Source organism: Marmota flaviventris, chromosome 11 (assembly GCF_047511675.1).
Source record: "Marmota flaviventris isolate mMarFla1 chromosome 11, mMarFla1.hap1, whole genome shotgun sequence".
NCBI classification, from domain to species: Eukaryota; Metazoa; Chordata; class Mammalia; order Rodentia; family Sciuridae; genus Marmota; species Marmota flaviventris.
In genome coordinates, this window is record NC_092508.1 from 43,090,402 (window position 1) to 43,115,663 (window position 25,262).

At 38.9% G+C, this 25,262-nt stretch overlaps 1 protein-coding gene across 4 annotated transcripts in view; it reads right to left on the reverse strand.

The window, feature by feature from the left end:
* Positions 1 to 25,262, reverse strand: part of Myo1b (myosin IB) — a 172,214-nt gene that overhangs the window by 64,773 nt on the left and 82,179 nt on the right. For all 4 annotated transcript variants that reach the window (XM_027924982.3, XM_027924981.2, XM_027924984.3 and 1 more), the window contains exons 4-7: positions 24,451 to 24,545; positions 13,255 to 13,359; positions 9,277 to 9,323; positions 4,129 to 4,192 (exon numbers count right to left, since the gene is read on the reverse strand). In XM_027924982.3, the coding sequence (XP_027780783.1) occupies positions 4,129 to 4,192; positions 9,277 to 9,323; positions 13,255 to 13,359; positions 24,451 to 24,545 (311 nt within the window). The remainder of the gene's footprint in view (positions 1 to 4,128; positions 4,193 to 9,276; positions 9,324 to 13,254; positions 13,360 to 24,450; positions 24,546 to 25,262) is intronic.

The following is a 25,262-nucleotide window of genomic DNA, read 5'->3' on the forward strand; positions in this document are numbered from 1 at the left end:
TGACTTACAGTACATAGCAGAAGGGACAAGCCACAGAGTCATAAGCTACTTAAGGCTTCCTTCTGATTTTTTTCGGAGCACTTGCTGTCAGGGTGTTCCCTTCCAGAACACAATGTGAAGCCACATGGAGGCAGCTCCTGTCTACAGCCCCGACACACCCTGGCCTTACAATTCTACCAGCTGGCCTGACACGTGAGTGACAAAACCTCTAGAGAGTTCCAATCTCCAGTCTTGCAAGTTGCCCCCAACCATTTGTGTTCCCAGCTGAAGCCCCATACATGGTGAGGACAAGCCATTGCTGCCATGCCCCACCTGGGTTCTCAACCCACAGAACCCCAGAGCACTGAAAAGGGCTGCTATTTTATGCTACTAAGTTTGGGGAGTTTGTTGGGCAGCAAGAATAAGCAGAATACACACCAGTCTCCACTTCTGCCTCCCTTCACCATTCACAGGAGCATATACTTTTTCAAGCTGAACAAAACACAGTAAAGGGTGACGCTTCACTATCAATAATTTTGTTTGCTAAAATTTTTTTAAAATGAGTAGCATAGATTATTCACACAAAACCATCCAATAAAAGCAGAGGCTTTATTTCTTAACAAATTTTTCAACTTACATAATTACTTATGTGATTATTAATTAATTAATTCAACAAATATATATTAGATGTATACTTTGGTTGCTGGCAATTCAGCAATAAATCAGACTAGGTCTCTGACCTGATTAGCATATATTCGATGAAGGGCTTAGTTATTTAATAGTGAAAAATACCAACACTTATTGTGTGCTTCCTACATGGTAGGTGAGGACAAGCCAACCCTGCTGTGAAGCTAATAGATGCTAGTAAAAAATTGATGCCTCATACAAACCCAGTTCAGAACTATTACTATTCCCATTTCAAAGATGAAGTGGAGGCACAGAGAATTAGGTAACTTCCTGTCTTTTTGTGTAGACACTGGAAACCACATGATTAAGCCAAAAAGACTTACACAAGCAGGCTCAGGAATGTGCCCTAAATAATGAAGCAGGACCTATAGGGCTTTGTGTATTTAACCAATTCCATGTCCATATGGACAGCCATATTCCTTGCCCTTCATTTACACTGGTACATACACACTTAACATCATAATGTATTTTCCTAGTGTATATCTGTTATTTTTCTTTAAGCAAATAAAAAATCTCTGGATATTTGCTCCAGGCACAATGTTGCCTGGAGATGACTTATAATCCCAATGACTTGGGAGAATGAGGCAGGAGGACTGCAATTTCAAAGTCAGCCTCAGCAATTTAGCAAGGCCCTAAGCAATTTAGCAAGACCCTGTCTCAAGATAAAAAATAAAAAGGAGATGTGCCTTACTGGTTAAGCACCCATGGTTTAATTGTCAGTACCAAAACAAACAAACAAAATAAATAAATAATAAGAGAGACTGCCACCAAGAGCCACAGATATAAGAAGCTGCCTGTGACTATTGATAAAAGCAACAGGTTTCCAAAGCTTCCAATTTATAACACTAAACACAAAATCCCAAAATATAAATGTATAAATATTATAAGGCCAATAGGCCTAAACAAACTAAGAGAAGTGTTATTTCAGATCCACTGAACATCCTGATGCACTTCCATATTTTCTTTTCTATTCAAGCAAATGTTTGCTGTCTTCTATTTTTTCCTTAACAAGTCTTTTTTTAATTGGAACACTGTAATTACTCATAATAGTGGGATTCATTATGCCATATTTGTATATGCGCACACATAATTTGATCGATATCATCTTCTATTTTAGTAACTCCTCTTTCCTACTCACACTAACTTCAGGGTTATGCAAATTTTGAAAGAATTTCAGACTTAAATTTTTTTTTTTTTTCAGACTTAAATTTGATACCACAACTCTTATAGAAAGAAAGATGAGTTACTGGGCTTTCTTTTCCACTGTTTGGGCATACACAACTAGTTGGAGGGATCCTATAACTTTTTCAGGGTAATATTTTTAGTCAATAATAATCTGCTTTTACCAGGTGGCTGCTGGAAAAGGAGACAACAGATACTTCATACAAAACAGAAAATCTAGTTTTCTTTTACAGGTTACAAGAAGCTAGAAGCTTTTTGCAGCTTGGAGAGAACACAAGTGGGTTTACCCCACATTGCAATCCACCCCTTAAGCCAGTAGGCAGCAACTCCCAGCGGCCAGCTATGAGTCAGTCCTCCATCTACACAGGAAGCAAAGTCCTGCCTCACCACTAATGTGCACCTTCCCTCTCCAGAGCAAAGGACACTCCTGAACACCAGGGTGTTCCCACTACCACAGACTTCAATATAATTTCATTGTGGGAACAAACAGTAACAAACACCATATGAAACCCATTCATGAAGATATATTAATCTTAATTGGAAAAGAACTGAATGTTTAATATTTATTTTCCATGGATACTGTAAGAATGAGGGGGCAGGAAGACATTTCTGTTTAAAATTTACACTTTTATAAATTTTAAACTGAAGTTACTTTCTCATACTTAAAATAATAGAGTAATTTCTAATTATTTTCCTAGAATTCTCAAGGGCTATAAGGGTTAAATCATTCCAGAATGTTCAGTTACAAATTCTGTAATTAAAAAAGACACCAAACTTACACTCATTTTAAAAAGAGTATTATTGATTTAATAAATAGTTTATTTGCCTTATAAAAAGAAAGCACTAAAGAGTCACGAACACCTTTCAGAACAAAAACTGATCATTCTTGAAAATGGTGGTCTTTGAACCAAGGCATCTTTCTCTAGATAGCTCTCATCAGCTGACACACGTCATGAAAGGAATGTGCCTAAAAAGTTTGTCAGGCACTACAATCATTTGCTTTTGGTTACCTCATGAGTACTTTTATTTCCATATTTGGCATATAAAGTCATCTAACCTAAGCAGCACTAACCTAACTAGGGTTTCTAAGTTATCCATCTCTTCTTCCACCAGACCAGGGCTCATTTTACCTGTTTCATATTTGGGGTTCAGCAAAACATTTCACTTAAAGAAGAAATGTCATCTATTGAACACACTCAGGATACTTTTTTTTTTTGTCATTTTTCAGCACTCTTGGGTAATATGGCAGCCAGGGACAATGGGCGATTCAGTAGTGTGACCCTCAAAACATGCAGAAGGCTTCCAAAGGATAACCAGACGAGGTGCACAAAGCCCTATTTGGTTATATTAAAATTTCCAAACAAATCAGATAACAGGGTAGCACCATGGGTACCTCAACCCCCAAAAGCTGACAGCCACTTACAGACACTAACTATGTCATGTGGCACTCTTGTGCCCACTTCAGAAAACTCCAGACCAGACCTCACCTGATTATGTTCACTTTTTACCTTCACTTTAACAAGAGAACACTTCACTTCTACAGTCCCAAAGCATGTCTAAAGGAGGCTAATAAGTCCATGTTTTATCTAACAGACATATCACATTTTAACCATTTAAATATAAGGAAGAGAAATAAAACTTCTCAAAATAACATTTGTAGTACAGGTCCACTCCTTTTGTTTGATAAATGTTTCCAAAATTTATTAATTTTAAACTGACTCTCTGTACTTTGTTTTTAATCATAAACATTTTGTTAAACAAAATAACCCTTAGAGCCAGGTGTGATATTGCATATATATAATCCCAGTGGCTCAGGAGGCTGAGGCAGGAGGATGGCAAATTTAAAGCCAGCCTTGGCAACTTAGTGAGGACTGAAGCAACTTAGCAAGACCCTGTGTCAAAATTAAGAAAGGGCTGGGGAATGGGTTTATGCCCCTTGGTTTCAATCCTGGTTACCAAAAATAAAAAAATATATATATAACCCTTAGATCTTTTCCATACAGAATTGGCTTAAAGACTTATGGAATATAAAAAACAGCTGGACAAAAACTTATTTCTTTAGCAGACTTCTAAAAATATTTTCAAAGACTATTAAGTGATCTTTAAAAAGACTTACAAATTATATTATGAAGCCATGTGAAATGCAAAGGCTAAAAGTCTAAATATAAGAAAAGTAAACATATCCTTATACCCATCTCTTAAAGGTCAAGTATTTAAAATACTCTATTATATGTTCTACCATACTGAACTTCTCTTCAAAGATTTAAGTAAAATACTCACAGTTACTTATCACTCCTCCCAGTGGATCACCCTTAAAGTCAAATTCAATATCCATATATTTGCCCTGTCGAAGAAAAGAAAGGCTTGGTGAGTTTTCAAGTCTACCTCAAAACAGTCAGTCAGTGTACTTCTTAGAGAACATCAAACTAACTTCTTATGTTTATGCACTTGTTTAAATGTAATTAAGAAAATCAGTTTATATAACCATGATGTAAAACAATATGCTTCCATAAATAATTCATACTAAATACCCCATTAGCTCAAAGCAATCTATTCTGGCGCTAATTTAAGAACAGATCTTCTTGGCCATTGTGTCACTTTGCCACTTCAGATATGTTTCAAACTCCTGAAGGATGCATGTACTCAATTTAAGAATAAAAATCAGGGAAAATAAAGTAGTCCTTACATACGCACTGATTTGGAAGATAAATTACTTTTCAAGGCAAAAAAGGTTCAAATCACGGCTATAAACTCCAAAGATATTGGACAGTGGGTAAATAAACCATTCTGTTTTTATAACTATTCAGATCAAATACACAATTATGTGGTGTGACTAGCTCAGAATCAAAGACTAATAATCATTATTACTATTTTTGGCTTTTGACCTAGATTATACAGCAGTATATAACCCAGGTTCATATTACGCTTTACAGATGGTATCTTGAGACACACATGGAGTTCAATTCTGTGATTTTTAAAGAAATGGTCTATAATTGCCTAAAGAGTAACAAGAACAAAAGAATAACCCCAACATCTGTTTCTTGTTTAGAAAAGGATGTGTTGATCTGGTATGTCAAATCCTGGATTTTGTTTCAAGTCCTACATTAGTAATAGTTAGATTGGTTTATAAATAATTCTCCTTAAATATTACTCTAACTCTTTCTAATTTTCAAAACTATGGGGAGGGAGAAGAAACACGACCACATGGAACTCGGTCAACAATGCGCTCTGTGACTCTCTACTAGCTGAGGCACACTGTCTCACCATCTCCTTTTCATTGTCATCTACCCTTTAAATCTTCTACTTATGCATTAAGCAACTGTCTATTGAGTACTTCCTCAATGCCAAAGTAGGAATACAGGAAAGCAAAGCAGTCTCTGCTCTCAGGGAACATATACGCTCTGGAGGGGACTTGACAAGGGAAACAGTTTGTTCTGGTGTAGGATACACCCTACCATGGGGTCATGCTGCTAAGCATGGAAAGCAGGACAAAATAAGAGCAGGAGTCTTTCCCAAGTGAAATGCAAAGTCTCAGGAGAAGTGAGTAGGAGAACAGGGATAGTGAGTGGGGAATTGGGGGTGGAGGGGAAAGTTGGAGCGCACTGTGAAACTGACATGTCCTCCTGACAGCAAGCCACGTCACTGAAACATCTTAAATAAGGAGGCATTTAACAGAACTGCCTGTTTACAAGATCACTTGGCTAGTGGGGGTATGGACTAGAAAGGAGCAAGACTAGATAAATCTGATGGCAGTCAGCTGCAGTGGTAAGGGAGGAAATGCTGGAGGCTTCAAGCAGGAGCAGCAAAAAGAGAAAAAAAGAGTTGAGAGCTACCCAGAGAATCACAATGACAGGCCTGGGTTGAAGAAGGAAATAAGCGAAGATATAAAACATCCAGGGATGTGGTCTAGGCAACTGAGTGGACACCAAGACCCTCTACAATGGTGGGGACACAGCAGCTACTAAAGAGAGGAGATTATAATCCTGTCGAGGAGGTTAGCAGTTGACTCTACAGGAGAGAACAGAAGTGGTCCTTGAGCACAGGTGGCAACAGATCTGGAGCTCGGGTGGAGGGATTAGTGCATGTGCAGGGACGCACATACAGGGGAGGCACAGGATGCAGAATTAATTCAGTTAGCGGGGCCTGAATGATGGCAGTGACCATATGGTGGATCATGCTTTTTAAAAATTTTTTATCATAATTTGCTATGTATGATAGCAGAATGCATTATAATTCATATTATCATGCTTTTTTTTTTAAAGAAGGTATGAGACTAGGATGGGAGATTTGAAAAGAAGAAACACTGTAGAGAAAGGAAAAGGAAGCCAACCATGGAAAAAGAGCTGGTCAGTAGCGAGAATTACGCTGATGATGGAATGGCACCCTTCTTGTGCAGCCATATCCTGATTCTCTGCCAGAAGCTTGGTTTTCTGATCATGCGGCTAGTCTACTAGCAATAACCAGCAACTTCCAATCACCTGAAATTAAAGTGTGAGACTCTAAGACTGACACTTGAAGCCCTCCAGCTGGGGCCTTGACCCATCTTTGCAGTCCTGTGTCCTGAGGCTCATTTCACGCACCCTCTGGTCCAGCAGCCAGGAACTCTGGTACATGCAGGTCCATGTGGCCCCTCTCTTCAGGCTTCCTCAGGCTGGAAGACTAGCTCCTCCTGTCCTCCACTCGACTGTGACACATTTAAATCTTTGGGGCCTCCCAGGACTGTCCCCTGCCCCAGATTCCTCCAGTTTCTCTCTTCTGGATGTCTGTATAGTCTCACCTGTACCTTTCATGGGGAACTTGCTCTTTGATGTGTTGTGTTATAATTATTTTTAGATATGTCTAGTTTTTCTAGTCCATAAGCTTCTTTAAAAACTGGTGCATAAGAAGGTACTTGTTCCAATGGCCCCTATCATTGTTGTGGTGACATCAATGAGGTAAGTGAATACATTGACTCCAGAGATGAAAAAAAAAAAAAAAGTCTTCAGAAAATAAAAACCAGTTGAAGTCACAGAGTTTATGAAAGGTGTCACAGAAGTGACATTTGATGTAAGACACTGCTAGTGATGTGAAGGTCGAGGGACAGAGCACAGCTTACAGAAGGATGCACAACTTCAAAGGCCTGAGGCTAGAAGGTGCTTGGTGTGCCTGAGGATCACACAGGCCCATGTGGGCAGAGTGAAGAGGGCAAGGAGCAGAGATGAGGTCCCAGAAGGGCAGGCCTCAGCTCAGGCGGGGACCCAGGAGGCCTGAAGCAGCACATGCTCTAATCTAGGAGCAAGAGGGCACCATGGAGCCCTTCAGTAAGGCAGCAGGGGAACTGCATTCTGTGGACATGATTCCAGCTGCTGCTAAGGAAAGATTGCAGGCTGCAAGGTGAGGTGCAAGGAGGCCGATTATTAGTTAAAACAGTTTTAAAAAAATGAATCATTTTCATACAAAAATTTTATTGCATTGGAGTTTGAGTAATGAAATTTCCCCAACACTAGCGTTTCTTTCTAGTGCTCCCAGCATCTAGCTCAGCACTTTGTACATGGTGGATGCTCAATGCGCTGCCCACTCCCAGGAAGACTTGGTCAAGCAAGAAAAAGACTTTCAAAATATTTTTTTCAAAACCAGTTGATTCTCTTTCTTAAATGAAGTTTGATATGTCAAACCAGATCTGCTGGGATGGAGAGGAGGACACCATGGGGCCCTCCTTGGGTACACTGGTCTCCAATGTCAGTTATGATGAGCATGTAATTAACTGCAATGCAGCAGACTTTTCCCAATTGTTCAGAGAAAAGATTGAGGAATTCATTCTAGGTTAACTAAACCCAGCTGAAGGAACTGCAAGTTCCCTGGAGTAGAAATACATAATACATAAACCACTATTAGGTTCAGCAGTAACTTTAAGTACTGTAGCATCCTACTACAAAAAATTATAACATATATTTGGGCATATTACTAGTCTAGTCACAGACCACAAAGCAGAGAAATTACTAAAAACTGGGCATGAAATGACTTAGCCTATAATCAAGCATTAGTCTCACATTCTAATACCTGTGTTATAATAGGATTTCTCTGAAGCTACTTAATAAGCTAAATCTCCTGCCAAGCCTTTCGCTAGATTTCAAATATTACTAAATGGTAATGACCTTTTAAGCAATATGGCTTTATGCATTTATACTGCCTAAATACTAAATATTTTTGTAAATATTTAAAAGTGTGTGTGCACATAATTGGTAAACCAAATAAAATTTCTAGCACATAAGAAGCCTGATGGTTGGAATTGCTTCTATCTGCCCATACTTCACTTCTAATTCTATTTATGCAATGAGATTAGCCGTGTTTCCACAACAGGAGAAGGCATGGTTCAAATCAGTTATAACAACTTAACAGACTAATCTGATGGAAAAAATTCACAGCTTTGGAATTAGAAATTTATTTAGCCTCCCACTTTCTAAACTCTCAAAATTGCCTCACCTGAGGTCATTCTCTTCCTGAAGCACTAGATAACCCTAATAAGAAAAAAGCCAAAGGGATCTAAAAAGAAGGGGGAGAAAGATCAGGAAGAGCCTTTGGTAGAGAGACATAAAAGATCATCAAAAATGGTCTCCAGTGGCACAAGTAATGTATATGAGAAAACAGTTCAGAAAGCAAATGATCTTTTGTCATAAAAATGTATAAACTTGGTGAAACTACAGAAAGAAAAAGAGCCATTTTGAAACAGCACTATCACATGTACCCTAAACCCCAGCTATCTCCAGGCAGTGCTGGTGTCTCTGTGAAAACCAGGGGCATGAAGGAGCCTGGCACAGCTGGAGGGGCCCAAATGCCCAATGTAGGGGGCACATGCTGGAGTAAGAGAGGACACCAGGCTGGAAAAGTGACATGGACAAGTGTCTATTAGTGGAAATAGCATCTACTAGATCAACCAAGCTCAAGACATCAATCAGCTTCAGCTCCCCCTGCCAACCCACACACCCTTGGTATTTCTCATCAATCGTATTGATTATACCTCTATCAAGATTTAGAATAAATTCTGGGCCCACTAAATAAGGGATAAGGGTGACAGACTACACAAACTTGAGAGTTTTTCTTTCTACATAATTTCTGATTCTTAATTATGATTAATAATAATACCAAAATTCAGATAAGTAAAAAGTTTTCCTAAATAGTCTCATTTAAATTACTCATGGAATTTTATAGTAGACTATGACAAGAAAATATGATTTTAAAAAAAACAGCTTATCACTCCAAGAATTATTAAAAAAAGAAAATCTTAGAAAGCAAAAATTGTCCTTATAGAATTTTCAGTGTCTCAATAGGAATGGTGCTTTTCGTATTTTAAAAAATGTGTGTATTAAGAAATATTAAACATCTCCTGGTTGTTTAAACATACATAAGCTAAATATTAGTGTTAACACTTAAGCTTATACAAATACTTACAAATCTAGAGGAGTTGTCATTCCTTACAGTTTTGGCATTTCCAAAAGCTAGTAAGAACAAAACAGATGCATGGTTAAAGTTCACAGGAAAAAAAATAATTTCAAGCAGAAGATACAGCAAATATAATTGCTGGCAAATACAACTTGTACCAATGACATTTCTGTACAAACTTTCCATAAAAATATGCTTAACTAAAGTTTTTAATAAGTTGCTAAAATTTCCATGTCTTATTATAAATTCATAGAAAAACAGCAAGTTACTCCTCTGATTCATGGAATTTTTGTGAGCATTACCATAAACTTAATCTTACCTAATTCAACACCTTTTAACTCTTTTCAAACAGGAGTCAAGTGAGTAGCCAGTGAGTGGCTTTTATTCTTCTACTATTAACAGGCTATTTCATAATTACTCTGAATATCAAAAGTTTGATGGAACTGGATTAGGTTTCCAGATCAGAGAAGAAAGCATGTGGCACTTCAATTAATTTTAAAACAAAACTACTTATTTAAATATGATCAGTTATATAACTCTGAAATACCAAGATTTGGGAATGACAGTCATTTCCAATAACCTGAAAATGCTACACAGCTTCAGTAGTTTATGTCCATCAGACCTAAGTAAAACTTGTCAGAAAATAAAGAAAACAAAACTGATCTATAATGCAAAATAGGAGCCTGTTTCATTCTTAGTTGCTTTGAGGAGACAAATCTCCCAAGGGACTCCTTTTCAAATGAGGGTCCACAAGAACCATGTGGCTGACCCTCACCAGGCACAGAATGCCCCTGTTTAACTAAGCCTGGGCACTAGAGAGTGGCAAATTAATCTAGAAAAATGATAGCAGAGAAAGAGGCAGTATAAGCTTAAGACATATCTATCAGGAGAGGGAACCCCCATTTGAATCTTTGAAAGCCCAACAGCGCATCTCAAACTTCAATACGCAACCCAGTTGCCTAAGGATCTTGTTGAAGTGTAAATTGGTCTAGTGAGCCTGAGAGAAATAGGAGACTATGGATTCTACCAAGTGATCCATCCACGCAGACTATTGTTGGGATCCAGAGGTAGCTAGCAAGGAGAAAGCATGATAAAATGGCCAACAGAAATGATTTTTGGAACAAGAGGCTGGACATCAAATATCTGGAGGCCTCCAGAACTTATTCAAGATAAGCAAGGAAAGAGAATTGGAGCAATCATTGCTCAAATGAGCCCTGAGGCTAAAAACTGGTTCTTGTTTTCAAAATAGTCATTTAACAAGAAGTGAGGGAGCACATTTATTAGAAGGTAACTCTGAATATTCAGCACCTAAATGTGATGTGCTCTAATTCACACACTAGGTACCTGTTTTTTTTTTTTTTTTAAATTAAAATAATTAATAATAGTTGGCTTGAGATCAGTTAAGACAAAATTTGCAAAATCAACACAGAAAGTGTTCTTTTAGGGATGCTGCCTGGATGGCTCAGTTAGTCCCTAACACCAAATTCTCTCTTCAACAGAAAGAAAACGAGATGCTGTGTTGAGCAAGGAAACCTGTGCACTGGAAATACTCAAAAAAGGGAATTTTCTAGGGAGGTTCCCATGCTTATCCCTTGTTCACACAGGCCAAAGCTTTTACAAGTGTGATCTTGATAATGGCAAATGTCAACCAAGTTATCATGAAAACTCGACATTCTCATGCTTTCTTTGCTAGGCCTTTGTGGTGGGTGCCAAGTTAACTAACTTAAAAGCCCCAAAGTCCAGCACAGGACGCTGTCACATAAAGGACAGTTTATTGCAGCTTGAAGGTCAGGGCCAAGTGAAGGAATTGCTTAAAAAAAAAACTTGATTTAGGGCACCCTTTGCAAGCCACAAGCCATCTTTTCATCAAACAATTCTGAGTTGCACATTACTAAACACAATCCTAACACTGAAGTCCTTTATTGTGAGCCACAGAATCCAAAACAAGTGTTCCATTATAAAACACTCAAGACACATTCCTCGTTTGTTTTTTTTAAGTTCATTGTTCTAAATGTTCATTTACAGTAGCAGCTCCAGTTCAAAAGTAAAGCATTCCCATAAAAGATAATACAGGCCCACAGTGGACATTTCTCCCATTTCCCGCACTGCAGCCTAGATTGAAATACCACTGAATAAAGAGCCAGATTCTAGTCACAGATGCAAGCTATAACATTCCTTAGCAATGCTCCTTTAGATCACAGCATTCTTAAAATAAGCATCTACAGAATAATATCATATGAGGAACTCATTAACTTAAAAGCAAAAACGAATAAACAAAAGTCAGATATTACAATAATAAAATGAAGAGATACCACTTTCTATAGCTTCTTTCTTGGTTAAGTACTGAAGGGGAGGAGAGGTCAAAAACAACGGAATAGATGATTTGGTCTCTGCTTCTCTCATATCCTACCATCCAGGATACAGATGCCAAGGTGTCTCCTTATAATAAAATGGAGAATATGAAGCACGGAAGTGTTTCTTGGAGTCAAAGGGAATGCTCAGGGTTCAGGAGCATCTCCAAAAGGGAAGGAGGAGCTGGGCCTGAGAATAAACACAATAGGGCAGGGCTGCCTTCCACACTAGCGGGGTGCCCACCTAGCCAGAGCAGTTGTGCCATAATCTGTGTTAAATCTTGTCCTTCCTGACTTGGAACAAAGAAACCAAACTATTTCTCTAGCCCAGAGATTTTAATGTGTTGTGGTTCTGACTTCCCAGGCAGTGTCTGAAGACATTCTTGATTCTAACAACCAGGGGTAGGAGTACAAATGACATCTAGTGAGCAGAAGCCAGAGATGCTGGCCACAGGACAACCCTCTACAGCAAAGATGTGTCTAATCCAATAGTGCTACGGTGGTGAACCCTACTCTACCCCCAGTAAATGTGTTGCATGACAGTAAAAGCATGCTTATAATATGAAGTGCATTGAATGGCTTCCCATCAACAGGGAAAGGCTTTGATTTACTGTGGGAAAGAATGGTTTATGCTGATGGCACATGCCATCCTTTATGGAATTAATGGAATTTGTCCCTGGCTTCATTTTCAGATGGTGTCTTATAGACTAAAATGTTTGTGTTCCTCTATATCCAAAATCATATGTTGAAGTGCTAATAACCCTTGATGTGATGATATTGGGAAGTAAGGTTTGATGCTGTCATGAGTGTGTGACTCCCATGAGGGATCAGTGCCCTTTATAAAAAAAGAGATTCCTATTGTAATATTGTGTGCATGTATAAACATGTAACAACAAATCCTACCACTATGTGCAACTATAATGCACCAATTTAAAAAACTGGGGGGAAAAGAGATACCTCAAAGATCACTCTTGCTCTCTCTCCTGATGTACACAGGGAAAAGATCACACATACATACAGCAATGTGACAGCCACCTACAAGCCAAGAGAAGTCACCTCAGGATGAAACCTACCTTGCCAGCCCCTTGTTGTTCATTTCCAATCTCCAAAAATGTGAGAAAATAAATTTCTGTTGTTTAAACTGTCTAGTCTGTGGTACTTTGTTATAGAAGCCTGAGTTAATACAGGGAGCCAACCTGAAAATCTGTGAGCTCTACAGTCAGGTATAGGCTTTTTATGGCCCTGAAAAAATTGGTCCTTAAATGTTTCTCTGATAGAGCTCATGTTTCTTTAACAACAGAAATAACCAGGCATAGGTATTCTCTTGAAAAATAAAAGAGTGTTACACCATCAATTGCAAATACCAGTTGACTCTTTTAAGCAAAATTTAAGTCATTCAAATAAAAATCAAAAGGGGGAAAAGGATTACAAGTGGGAGTGTTCCTTTTCCACAAGTCAACCACTTCCTCCTTCAAGTTCTTAGAGCCAAGAGTTCCTAGGATGCTTACTTGCTCAACAAGTTTTGGCTTGAATCTCTTTCCTCCTTTTCCCCTCCCAGAATGCCAGATACCTGAAGTGCCCTCAACCTGAATCTATGTTCAAGTGACACTGACCTAATGCACACAGAAAATCCTACCTTCCAGGACAGGGTTGGACTGTAAAAGTTGCTCTTTGACTTGATTAACTTCTGCTCCTTTTCCACAAACAGCGGCCACATAGGACATGACAAGCTTGCTGGCCTCTGTGGATGAAAACAAGCCATATTAATTCATTAAGCAGAAACCTTAAAACCTCTTTGGGGCCATGAAATTTGGGAAAGAAGACTCACTAATGGTGTTTTCAAATGCTTTACTCGTGGGGTTGAATGATGCTTCAGAAACATTTTTCAATGTGTGTGCTTTCTATTCAATGACATATCACTGATTCAGGTATAACAGAACTTAGTACTTGAAGGTTACTGCTCAGCTATTAGAAAGAACACTTAGAATGATGGCCAACAAAATCCCAGGAGAATTACATTCTCACAGCAATGAAGTACACACAATTATTGTATTTTTTTTACAGATGACTCAAGCCAAAAATAACTTGGTAACCTAAGCATCTTCACCAAATGTATTTTTAGAGTTTAAAAGAACTGATCTTCCTCAAAATATTTTCTAAATCAAATTGGTTTGCTCACAATGAAAACCAACTGATTATTCTCCAATTCAATTAAAAAGCTAAGCAGTTAATGTGGGGACTCGCTCGATCCCTTGAGGATATGGTCATTTTCATAGACTTCAGCAGTATCCCTGAAAGGTAAACTGGTAAGAGCAGCAGGTCACATGGGGCAGACAAAAAATTCTTAGCTCAAACTGGTAAGGTGAACAAAATTTCAGTTTTGGTGGTTCTATCCTTCCTCTGATCTCTCTTAGCACCCGCCTCCTAGAATGCGACCCTTTTAACAATGAATTAATTCCAAGGAAGGTTAATGGGTGTTCCCAAAGTCAAATGAACTTAAGGCCACAGTGAGATGCAGTGAAACAAATGTTCTTATCATCAGGCTTCTGAGAGCCTTTTATATGAGCGCATGCATTGAGGAACTCTGAAAGAGGTCTAGAATGCTTCCTTTCCACCAGTTATTTTCCATGGAATTTGTTTGTCTCCTGTTGAGCTGTCCAGTTCTGCCCTTCCATAATCAGCATCTGGGAAATAGTCAACTATTAAGTGTTGGCAGAATAAAACATATGCCCTGCTCTGGGCAGTTGAGGTAAGGACACTCATCTCCCCAGATCTTGTTTTGTCCAAGTCTTTGTTCTAGTGCCACTGTGCGTGGGCATGAGGTCTCCAGGTATGAACGAGGTGCCTCTGCCTCAGGGTGTAAGAGCAATCTCAACACTGCTACTTCTTCAGAGGAGGCCTGCAGGTGGATTCCAATTCTACCTCTCACCACTGAGGAATAGTAAATGAACAACTTTGATGCATTCCTCAACATGTACTTCAGAGCCTTTAAGCAAACTAAAAGATCAATGATAACATAGGAAGCATCAAGAATCCATGCACCAAGAATTGCATTTTCGAGTCCTAATAATACTATTTTTGGAGCTGTAGCTGTAGTATGGTAAAGGGGAAATAAACATTCATAGAGCTCTGAGAAGTTTGGTCGGAGGTTGGGTACTTCTTCAATGACTGCAGTTTCCCTCCAATTTACTTTCCAAGTAATGAAAATGGGTCCAAACATATTCCATGGTGCTCTGTGATGGTCGACTACTGCAATCTCCCTGAAGCCTTTTTCTCTTTGTGCTGCTCTTACTTTAAAGGACACTGTCCACATAACACATTCTGCATTGTTGAAAGTTCCTGACCTCCATTTTCCATTGTTCTCAGGGTTTTACTATATAAAAGCTGGTAAACCATGTGTACCCAGTCCTGTCTCTCAGTTCAGACTGACCTGACCTCACTTACAGTCTATATTCCATTACACTGCACTCAAGTCTTTAGTGCTCATTTCCTCCGCCCATCCATGCAGGGTCAAATTCTGCTGCTGGTCACATTAGGACACCTTCTTTCTAGGCCTGATGTCTTTCCAGTTGAGGTGAAGCTGCATGCCCAGAAAGTTCCTGGCATTCTGTGCTATCTGGTTCTCAGCTCTGCACTCCTTTCTAGAAATCACAAGTGCATTCCAACTCCAGGTTCTAGTCTCCAATTCACCTCCAGGCTTTCTTTCTCACTGTTCAATCTTCTCAGCAGTATTCTGTGTCCCCCCCAGCCCCACCTATACTCTCACATACAATATGGATATTCTTTCTTGACACAAATTTCTGGCCTGTATTTAAAACTAGAAGACTGAAAACATGCATAGGTAAAATAAACAGAGGCGCGTGCGCACGCACACACACACACCACACTTTAAATAAAGTAGGTTTTCTCTTAGGTAAACTGATAAGGTATATAATAAGTCCAGGCCAGGCTATTTGTTTATTCTGGTAACCATGGATCTTTCCATAGACAAACTTCAAATTCATGACCACATTGAATTCTCCGCAAATCCTGTTCTGGTCCACGATAGACTGAGGGGAAAACTGCCTTATGGGAAGTGGTAGGTGGCAAGCAAGAATGAGAACATTTTGATGATTGCTAAAATTGATTTGGCTTCTCAGAGACCTCATAATGAGCTGAAAAAAAAATTGGGATCAAGTTCTCTAAGGGTCAAATCTGTTTGAAAATGGCACTGGGAGCAGATCTCTTGGGATTGAATTGGGATTGGGCTTATATTGTCTAGCTGTTAAAACTGTTTATAAGCCAACAATACCTACTCATTTAAATTAAAATTAGAAGTTACTTTTATGAACTCTATTTAAGCAAATTCAAATATTTTTAAATATAATTCAAGGACATAGTTCAATGACATATATCCAACAACACATGTTTTAACAGCATATATCCAAGTTGATAAAAATCTAAGTTCAGATTCTTAACTATCTTCAGGAATTATATTACTAGGCTTGTTTTAATAATTTTTGGAAGCTGGGGTTAAGAGTAATTTTGTTTTTTCCAAAGAAAGTTGGAAAGAAGAGACAAGTTCTATAAGAGATGACTTTCCTAACATAATACTTGATCTTTAACTCAAGCAGTTCATGAGATAGTTACTACTTTAGAAAAATAAGTAAGGATGAGCTAACTACAAGGTCCAACACAGTTGAGTGGACTGTTTCCATAACACTTCACCATGCTGGAAACAGAAAACAATGGCTATTCTCATGAGGCTTTCCATTTCATTTCCTTTTGGCTCTTTAGTGCTAAAGTTCAAATAAATTTGAATCTGTATTCAAATATTTGTATGTTTATACAAACTTTTATGTAATAACTTCTATAAATGAAAAATATTATATATCTCAAGAGAATCAAGAACTGAATATCACTGTCCATATTTCCAAGTCCAGTTTTTGAATTATGTTGACTTAATACTGGCATTTAAAATTGACAAAATGTATCAGCATTGCGCAGAATCAATTCCTGGTTCATGATTTTCTCTAACTCATAGATACTTTACATATGCATATGTATGTGTACATACATGTTTGTCTGTCACTTGAATGTTAAAATTTGTTAGCAGTTGAACAAACAAAATGTAAAGTATTGAGTCAAAATCTCTTCACCAGAAAATGGTACAACATTTAGGACTGTACAGATATTTTGCACTAACAGACAAATGACCTGTAACAAAATAGTTCTGGATCACAATATCTATATCAGAATTAATTTCTACAAAAAATGGAAAGGGGTTATTTACAGATGACAATTTATAATTCTTAGAATTCTGTAAGAGTAAGAATAACTAACGTATAAGCCCAATCCCATATACGTTAGTTATGTCTTTAGACATTTGAAATCACGTGGATAAAAGCATGGGAATCCCACTCCCAAGATATTAAAACCTACGCATGTTAATGAAGCAGGCTCCATGTGGATTCAATCACTGAATGTATGGGGGTGGTAATAACTAGAAATAAGCAAGCCTTAACTTAAAAAAAAAAAAAAACAGGGCTTCTAATATATTTATTCAGGAGTTATAGGTATCTATGGATGTATTCATAGATAAATGCAATGTCATGTATGTCACATGTTATATAGCTTACAGGAAGAGCCACACATTTATACACACATTCACAGATACATTTATCTACTTCTCTATCTCTTTAACACCTTGGTTAAGACACCCAAGTTTTTTCAGGGACTGAACTTACAAAAATCTAGTGATTCATAGACCTAAAGAGTAAGACTGCTTAAACCCACAAGGACCTGTTTGCGTACAATGAAGCAGTCTCTCTGCCGCTTAGCAGAATACCCTTATTAGCAGTCCTGAGTCTGCAGGGCTGCAATATAACCCAGCCGCAGCATGTCCAAATTCATCAGTCAGGCAGTCATAAACTGTTCCAAACAGAGATCAAAAATCAAGGGTTGTGCAGTAAGAAATGTAGCCTTCCCTATAAGAGGAGTCCTGCCTGGTGACTTTTTCATTGAAATAAAACCATATGTCTGTCACCCATTTTTGAAAGAGGGCCACAAAACCTGTGATAAATTCTTACAAACATGGATCAAGAGGGACCTTCCTCAGATGGGGAACACACAAAACAATAGCTCACTCCACTTGGCCTTGAGTTTGATTAGCCACTCTGCTTCAAGGTGGACCCAGTCAGTGGCATAGGACACCCAGGGATGTTGAGGCTACAGCAGATCAATGATACCTGTCACTAATGTAGGAGAACTTTTGTGGACATAAAGTAGGACGAGGTCATTCGGGGTTTAGCACCAAAGGTCTTAATGAGCAAGGCAGGCTACATAACTCTTCTAGCAGACGGCTAATGAGTTCCTCGAAACTGATGTAACCGCAAAGTTAGAAACCAAATGATTTATAATGTTTTCTTCTTTCAGGATCATCTTCTCAGGCACCAAGATTTATTCTGATGTCCTTGGAAAAATGTAGCTCTGATGGTTCCCTCATGTTCCTTCCTGCCCCAACCAATGCCTGAATGGCTCTCCACAAATTATCTGTATTCACAGTAGTGAATTTTGAGCTCACTGCCTAGAAATACTTGGGCACTTTTATGAGGCATGATGAATTTTTTATTTAGCACAGCAGTGATGAATTAAATAGCACCCCAAAGGGCTCAAAAGAGTTCATGCCTCTCCCTAAGTGCCCATGTTATATAACCTTGCAGCTTAAGACTATCTCTAATGTTTAAGACCAATAACATCACCGTCTGCCAGGGGTGGGGATGGCCTACTTAAATCAATTACTTCTTATAAAATAAGCCCTCTGACACTGTATGGTGATTATCTATATAAACTATTAAGTACAGATTCTAAATGAAAAGAGATATTCTACATAGAGTACACAGAACATTCCAAGTTCTCAGTAAATATCAGTTCTCTTCGTGTTTCATTTACTAACACAGAACTTTAATAACTATGCATACTCAAAACTAAAACTGTCAAACCGATAAATAAGGAGATGTGACATTTCAAAAAATGTTCTAGCATCCCTCTTCCCTCAGAGCTGAGTTAAAGATCCCCCTCTACAAACTCCTCCTCTTCTGTGCAGCAATCTCTACATTACTGTCCATCATTTCATTTCCCCACAAGCAATCTTCATGAAGCAGAGAATTTTAACAACACATAAATCCTTTACAGCCCAGGGACTAAAATTTAAAATCATAGTCAAATTTGAATTTTTCTACCACTGGTTTGGAAAAGAAGTCAGCAAACCTTAGGTGTCTCTTTGGAGACCGAGTAATAGTGGATGGTTTTGAGATCTATAATCAGAAAGAAAAGCTCCTGAGTGTAGCCAGGTGGTTCACAAAAGCAGCAGTTCTCCGGAGGAGCATCCCCTGACAGCACAAGATTTAGTGATAAAGGACAGCTGAAGCATTCAAGACTAGAGCTCATCATGAGATTCAAGAGGCACAATAATAGCTCAAACACAAGACAAATGCTTCAAGTGACTCTAAGCAATGTTACCTTAGGGTATGGTCCAAAGGCTAGCACTGCTCAAAGATAGCCAGTCCATGGACTGTCACTAATCTACAGGTAAAAACAGGCTTTTAAAAATTGTTGTAGCAATTTGACAATTATTTTTGTCTGCTAAAATTTAAGTAAATATTAGTGCTTATATATTCTGCCTGTTCTTGTTATTTAACTTTACTATCATTGGCCAGCAACAGATGAGGGTATGGCCCTGCTCTGGGTGTCTGTGGGGCCCTCCTCCAGCTCTGGCCTGGAGCAGTACCTATCTTGTGTGCTGCACATGGAACAGTATCCCTGGAGGAAGCTCTCCACTCTCCAACTTATGCTTAAGAGCAAAGGGATCCCAGGAAGGGCTAACTCCAGGGGAGATGATGGGGGAAAGGATTCCAAGGTGTTATCAGGGCACAGAAACAACAGGACAAGTTATTGAGCAGAAAAATAATAAAAGAGAAACCTACACAAAAAGGATGACAAACTCCATGCCACTGAGTTCTACCACAAGAATGAGGTGTTTTGCTGTTTGAGTTGTACTTTTCCCCTTATCGGCATGACCACCAACCCTCTGGAATAGCATCAGCCACCTCCGTTCAGTTTTTAAATAAGATACATGAGCCCAGCAGGAGACAGAATCTGGCTCTAGAAGCAAGTGGTATAGTTAACTCTGAAGAAGGAGGATGTCATACCCTGACAGTGCTAATTAGTGGATGTGCTGCCTTCTTGGAACATATGCTCCAGAGGACATGAAAAATTGGCCAGGACCAATCAAACAAGTGACCGCAACCCACTTGTAATGACTCACTTAGGAACAAATTGATATAATGAGAATGCCCTTTTAAAAAATTATATATATATATATATATATATATATATATATATATATGGATATACACATAATTAGTCATAAAAAAGATTGGGTTAAACAACTAAAGAATTTAAGAGGCTTTGGAATACTTTCATGTCTTCTTCCATAATAAAAAGGAAGCTATGAGAAGGGAACAGGTGGGCTTGTAGATACATTCAACAGGATGAAAGAGGGCGTGTAGTTAGAGCCCCATGATAAATGCCTTCTGGTAAGGGGCAGAATCTTACCTTACCTTGCCACCATTTTCTTTTCTTTAATTTTCAAAATTATAGCTACATATTGCCAATTATACTTTTTGTGGTACTGAGTATTGAGCCCAGACAGTGCTTTACCATTGAGACACATCCCTAAGTCCCCCGACCCTCATTTTTTTTGAAGCTGAGAAATAAAGCAACTTTTATTTTTACTTTGAGACAGGGTCTCACCAAATTGTATAGAACTTCACTAAATTGCTGAGGCTGGTCTTGAACTTGTGGTCCTCCTTCCTCCTGCCTCAGCCTCCCATGTCACTGGGATTATCTGTGTGCACCACCACACCCAGCCCAATAAAACAATTCTTAAAGTGTGATCTGAGAAGATCTTACTTTTGTAATGGTCCAAAAGCAAGAAAGCACAACATAAACACATTCACACTTTAAATAGTTTTGTGTGGTCTGCCACCATTTCCCTCAGTCAACCTGGACACAAACTCACAGCTCTGTTGCTTCTAAGAATTAAATTCATTTCACAGGAAAGAACTGGTCAGGGAAAAGGAAGAAGTAAAAGAATTCAACCAAGATGATCATGTCCTGTTAAATTTCCTACAATACAAAAGAGATCTAAACAGCCAAAGATTGTAAAAAGTGACTGGGGGGGGGGGAGGTTGGGGGGGAAGAGCCAAAAGACAGAGAACCATCATCACCCACTGTTGTGAGTGGTTCTCAAGAGAGTTATGGCAGGTAGCTTGGACTGATCTCCATGCGGACACAAAGAATAGGATAAATAGTCTAGCAAGAGATATAGCTTAGATGTAGAACTGTCCGAATTGGAAAGTGGATTTGATGTGTGAAATACAGGAAAGGAAGAAATTGAGATGACCTACATTTCTAATTTGATAATTAGATCAAATGGTGGTCACGTTTACTGAAATCACAAAGTTTGGTTACAGGAGGGTAAAGACAGAAATCAAGAGTTCCATTTCGTACATGCTTAGATTAAGACATATCTACTCAAGCAGAGATGTCAGGAAGACATTGGATATACTAGCTGGAAGATCTGTTAAGAAGCACTGGCTAGAACAGAAATGTAGAAAATATAAGCATGATCAGGGAATAGTCGAGACTACCTAAAGAGACACAACAGAAAGATAAAGAAAGATACCCAGAACTAAGCAAAACAATCAATTAACTGTTACTAGGAGAGATCTATATGTTAAGTGAGACTGGGCAAAATCCAGGATCATTCTTTGGCCTGATATTTTTCACGTTTTTTTTTCCCCCCTAGTTATTTAAATATAGACATAAGGCTGGCTCCTTGGATTGGGAGTGATATTCATTCCATCATTTATATGTAGAGAGAGACAAAACAAAAATCTCTCCTTTAAAAAACACTGGTGGTTAGTGGAAGGAGACTTACCAACACAGGTAATGGTAGTAAGGTACTCAAAAAGAACATGTTCAAGACATGAAGACATGAAGGATAGGAAAGGAGAGGAAATGCAAATGAATGTGACAAAAGTATGCTCTGTGTATCTATAAATATACCACAGTAAATTCCATGTACACCTACAAAACACTGATTTTTAGATAGATAGATAGATAGATAGATAGATAGATAGATAGATAGAAGATAGACCAGTAGAGCAGAGGAAGATGAATAGGGGAAGGAGGAGAGAATAGAAAGAGGGGGCATCAGGGACTGAAATTAAATAAGTTAAATTCCATGCATGGATGATTAGGTCAAAATGAACCCAACTATTATGTATAACTATAATGCACTAATAAAAGTATTAAAAAAAAGAAAAAAATAAAGTGGATAAGAGCAGGGACTCTAGAACCATACTGCCACCACTCAAACCCCATCCCAGCCACTTACTATATAAGTTTAGGCAAATTTCTTAACCTTTCCAAGTCTTAATTTTCTCATCATAAAATGGGGATGACAAAATACTAACCTCCTACATGTAATAGGCTAAAAAAGCACAATGCCCAGCACAGGGAAAGTGCTTGAGGCAGGACACCTACTCTTATGATTAGTAGATGACAGTGGTCCTAAGGGAGGGGCAGAATCACATTTTGTCAGTTTCTCAAGAGATTCTAACAATAGACCAAAATTAATAAAAATAAGCATGAGAGTCTACATGTAGGTTTAAAATAATTTTGTCAGTCCATATTAACTTGAGAAGATTTGACCTAAAAGATATTACATGCAAAAACCCTACAACCTCTTGCCTGATGAAAATACAAGCCTACACATGTGTTATATCAATGGAAGCCCGGGGTCCACAGAATGACAGATGACAGTGCCACCACAACTGAGAATAATCCTAAACTTTTGTTTACTTCCTAGTATGCCACTTGAAACAGCACACTGACAGATTTAGATGTTTCCAGAACAAAATGGCCATGACAATGAGGGATTTGAGAATAAGATCCAATTCTCCTTTAACATTAGCTCTCATAAGCACACTGCACTTTTCTTTCACTACCTTTATAATCTGAATGCAATTTGTACATGTACGTGCATACATACATATGTGTATGTACAGTACAGAGCTCTTGTTTCTCTCCACTACTAGACTGCAAACTTGGTAAGGGCCAGGAAGGTGTCTGCTCGACAATGTATCACTAGTACTTAGCAGAGCACCTTTCAACAACTAGGTAATCAGTAATTATTTTTTCCTGATGAATAATAAATGAATGTATATCACATGAGAAATTTTTGAAGAAAAATAACTTTTAGCCCAAGGAAAATACGATGGTTGACTTAAAATAATTGAGTGAGTGTCTAAAGAAGAAAAATCAGAAAAACTTGGGAAGGTTCCAAAAGGCCGAGTTAAGACCCCTGGATAGAGGCAGAATTCAATTCAACTCTGAGAGAGGAAGAACTTTTAGATGAACCCATCTGACAAATTCAATGAGCCATCTTACAAAGTGGTAAGCCCTCCATTGCTACAAAAGGAAGAGTCTGGCTGTCCCATGTGGAAGGTCTTATGTGAGATCCGTTCCAATTGCAAGATGCCATGCTTTCTATTACTAAGAATTTTACATGCCAGTCCCTTTCCCTCCATTCTGTCCATCCAAAGCCTAGAATGTGCACAACCCTGCTAAGAAACAGGGCACCATGTCTCCAAGCTCTCAAGAAAGAGAACTGGACACCTGCCTAACCACTCTTCTTTAGGTACACAGTGGGCAGGAAGGGGGTACTCCTAGAGGAAGTGGAGGAAGGAGTCCATGTAGTAGAAGGAAAAGCCATGTCAAAACAGAAGGTGAGGCTTTCAAGACACAAATCTAAGAGCTTTTGAATGGATTTAGTCAGGTGACTGCCCAGCTAGGGCAGGTTTTCTTCTCTTGATCAATGGGCATTCCAAATATTTAAATCTGATAACTAAACAAACATGCAAAGCACAAACACTTAAAATACCAACATTTACATACTAAAAGAAATGACCAATTAGGAGATTCTTATTTATACAATAAAAAACATTTTTCAGATAAACATATGAAAATACTTGCACCCTCAGCCTCCTCCTCCACTACCTCACCAGTTCCATCAACAGCAATTTTAACATTTCCAAGTTCAGAGTCAGAGAGGACAGCCCTTTTGAATCTTTCCAGGTAGCTGAAGATCCTACGGAAAATCAATCTTCACACTCAAAGCCACAAATCAGATGAAAGCACAAGACAAGAAACACAACCCCTTCCTTTAGGGGCTTGTTTTATGGAGAGGTTGCCAGATATCTAAATATAAAGTGTGTGTGTGTGTGTGTGTGTGTGTGTGTGTGTGTGTGTGTGTGTGTTCTCCAGGGCTCAACAGGAGACTTGAGTGAAATTATGTATTTTCCTGATGCTTTCCCTCACTTATTAACAAAAATAAGGTGCGGTGTGGCCTTTCCAAACCAGAATAATTTGTTATTCCTTGGGGAAGTATATCAACTCTGCAAGATCACACAGGCTGTGGAGTCTTGGAGAAAAGGTGAGGCTTTAACATACCCAGAGACCGTGTTAGCAAGGATCAGAATCCAGCAACAGATCCCCACAGTGTTTGGAATCCCAACTGTTATCTGGCTTCTTCAGGTGACAGATGCAGTGAAGTCTTCTCCTGAAACCCAGCCTACTCTCACCAGCAGTCTCTTGCAAAAGCAAGGCTCCTGGGGCTAGGAAGGTCTTGCTGAGGAGGCCCTACATGCCCTCTCCACTGTAGTCATTGAGCACAGTGTTGACCTTCCACTGAGGAGAAGGTCAGGTTGTTAGGTGGTGGCCTCACCTGTTTTTCCTGCTCCACTTTCCCCAGTAATGAGAATACATTGATCTTTATCTTGATCTCGGAGGGATCTGTATGCTTCATCTGACAGAGCGAAGCTGCAGGGAAAATGGAAAAAAGTCCTTAGAATTCAGCTCATTAGAACGCTTTATCAGATGTAACTCTGGATTCTTTAAAGGGCCACTCCAACATGCTTCAGAGAGTGAGCCAAGACATCACACTTTATTTCCTCCAAATTCTTGAAACAAGTCAAGAAATGCATTCTTTGTGGCCCATGTTACCCTTTCCCATGCATTCTCTGTTAAACCAAAATGGCACTGATTTATTGGACCCTACAGATAGGTTTTATTTACCCTCCATGCTATACTGATGACTCTTTTTATTAAAATCTAGGTAATTCAGAGAACCAAGGAGAAAACATTATGCCCCATGTCTACACTGAATAATGTTGAGAACTTCCCAGGCAACACACTAGAGTTTCAATATAGTGAGGAAACGACCAATATATGGGAGTTGAAAGATAATGGGAGGAGGGGGTGGAGTTGAAAGATAATGGGAGGAGGGGGCAAAAGGACAGTCAGGGTAGGTAATGAATGATGGGGTCAGGAAGATGGGTTAGGCTGATTCAAAAGGAAATAAAATGCTAATACCTCCAGAGCACTTCCCCCTCCTCCAACCTGTTGCCAAGGTTACCCACCTCCAGAGAAGTGTTCCTCCCTACAAGGAGTCCTTAATGAGTAGCCCCTGGGTGGCTCCCTTCCTGCCTATACCCCTGAGCAGTTTCATTCCCACCCTTGGATCACTCCATCTTTTGG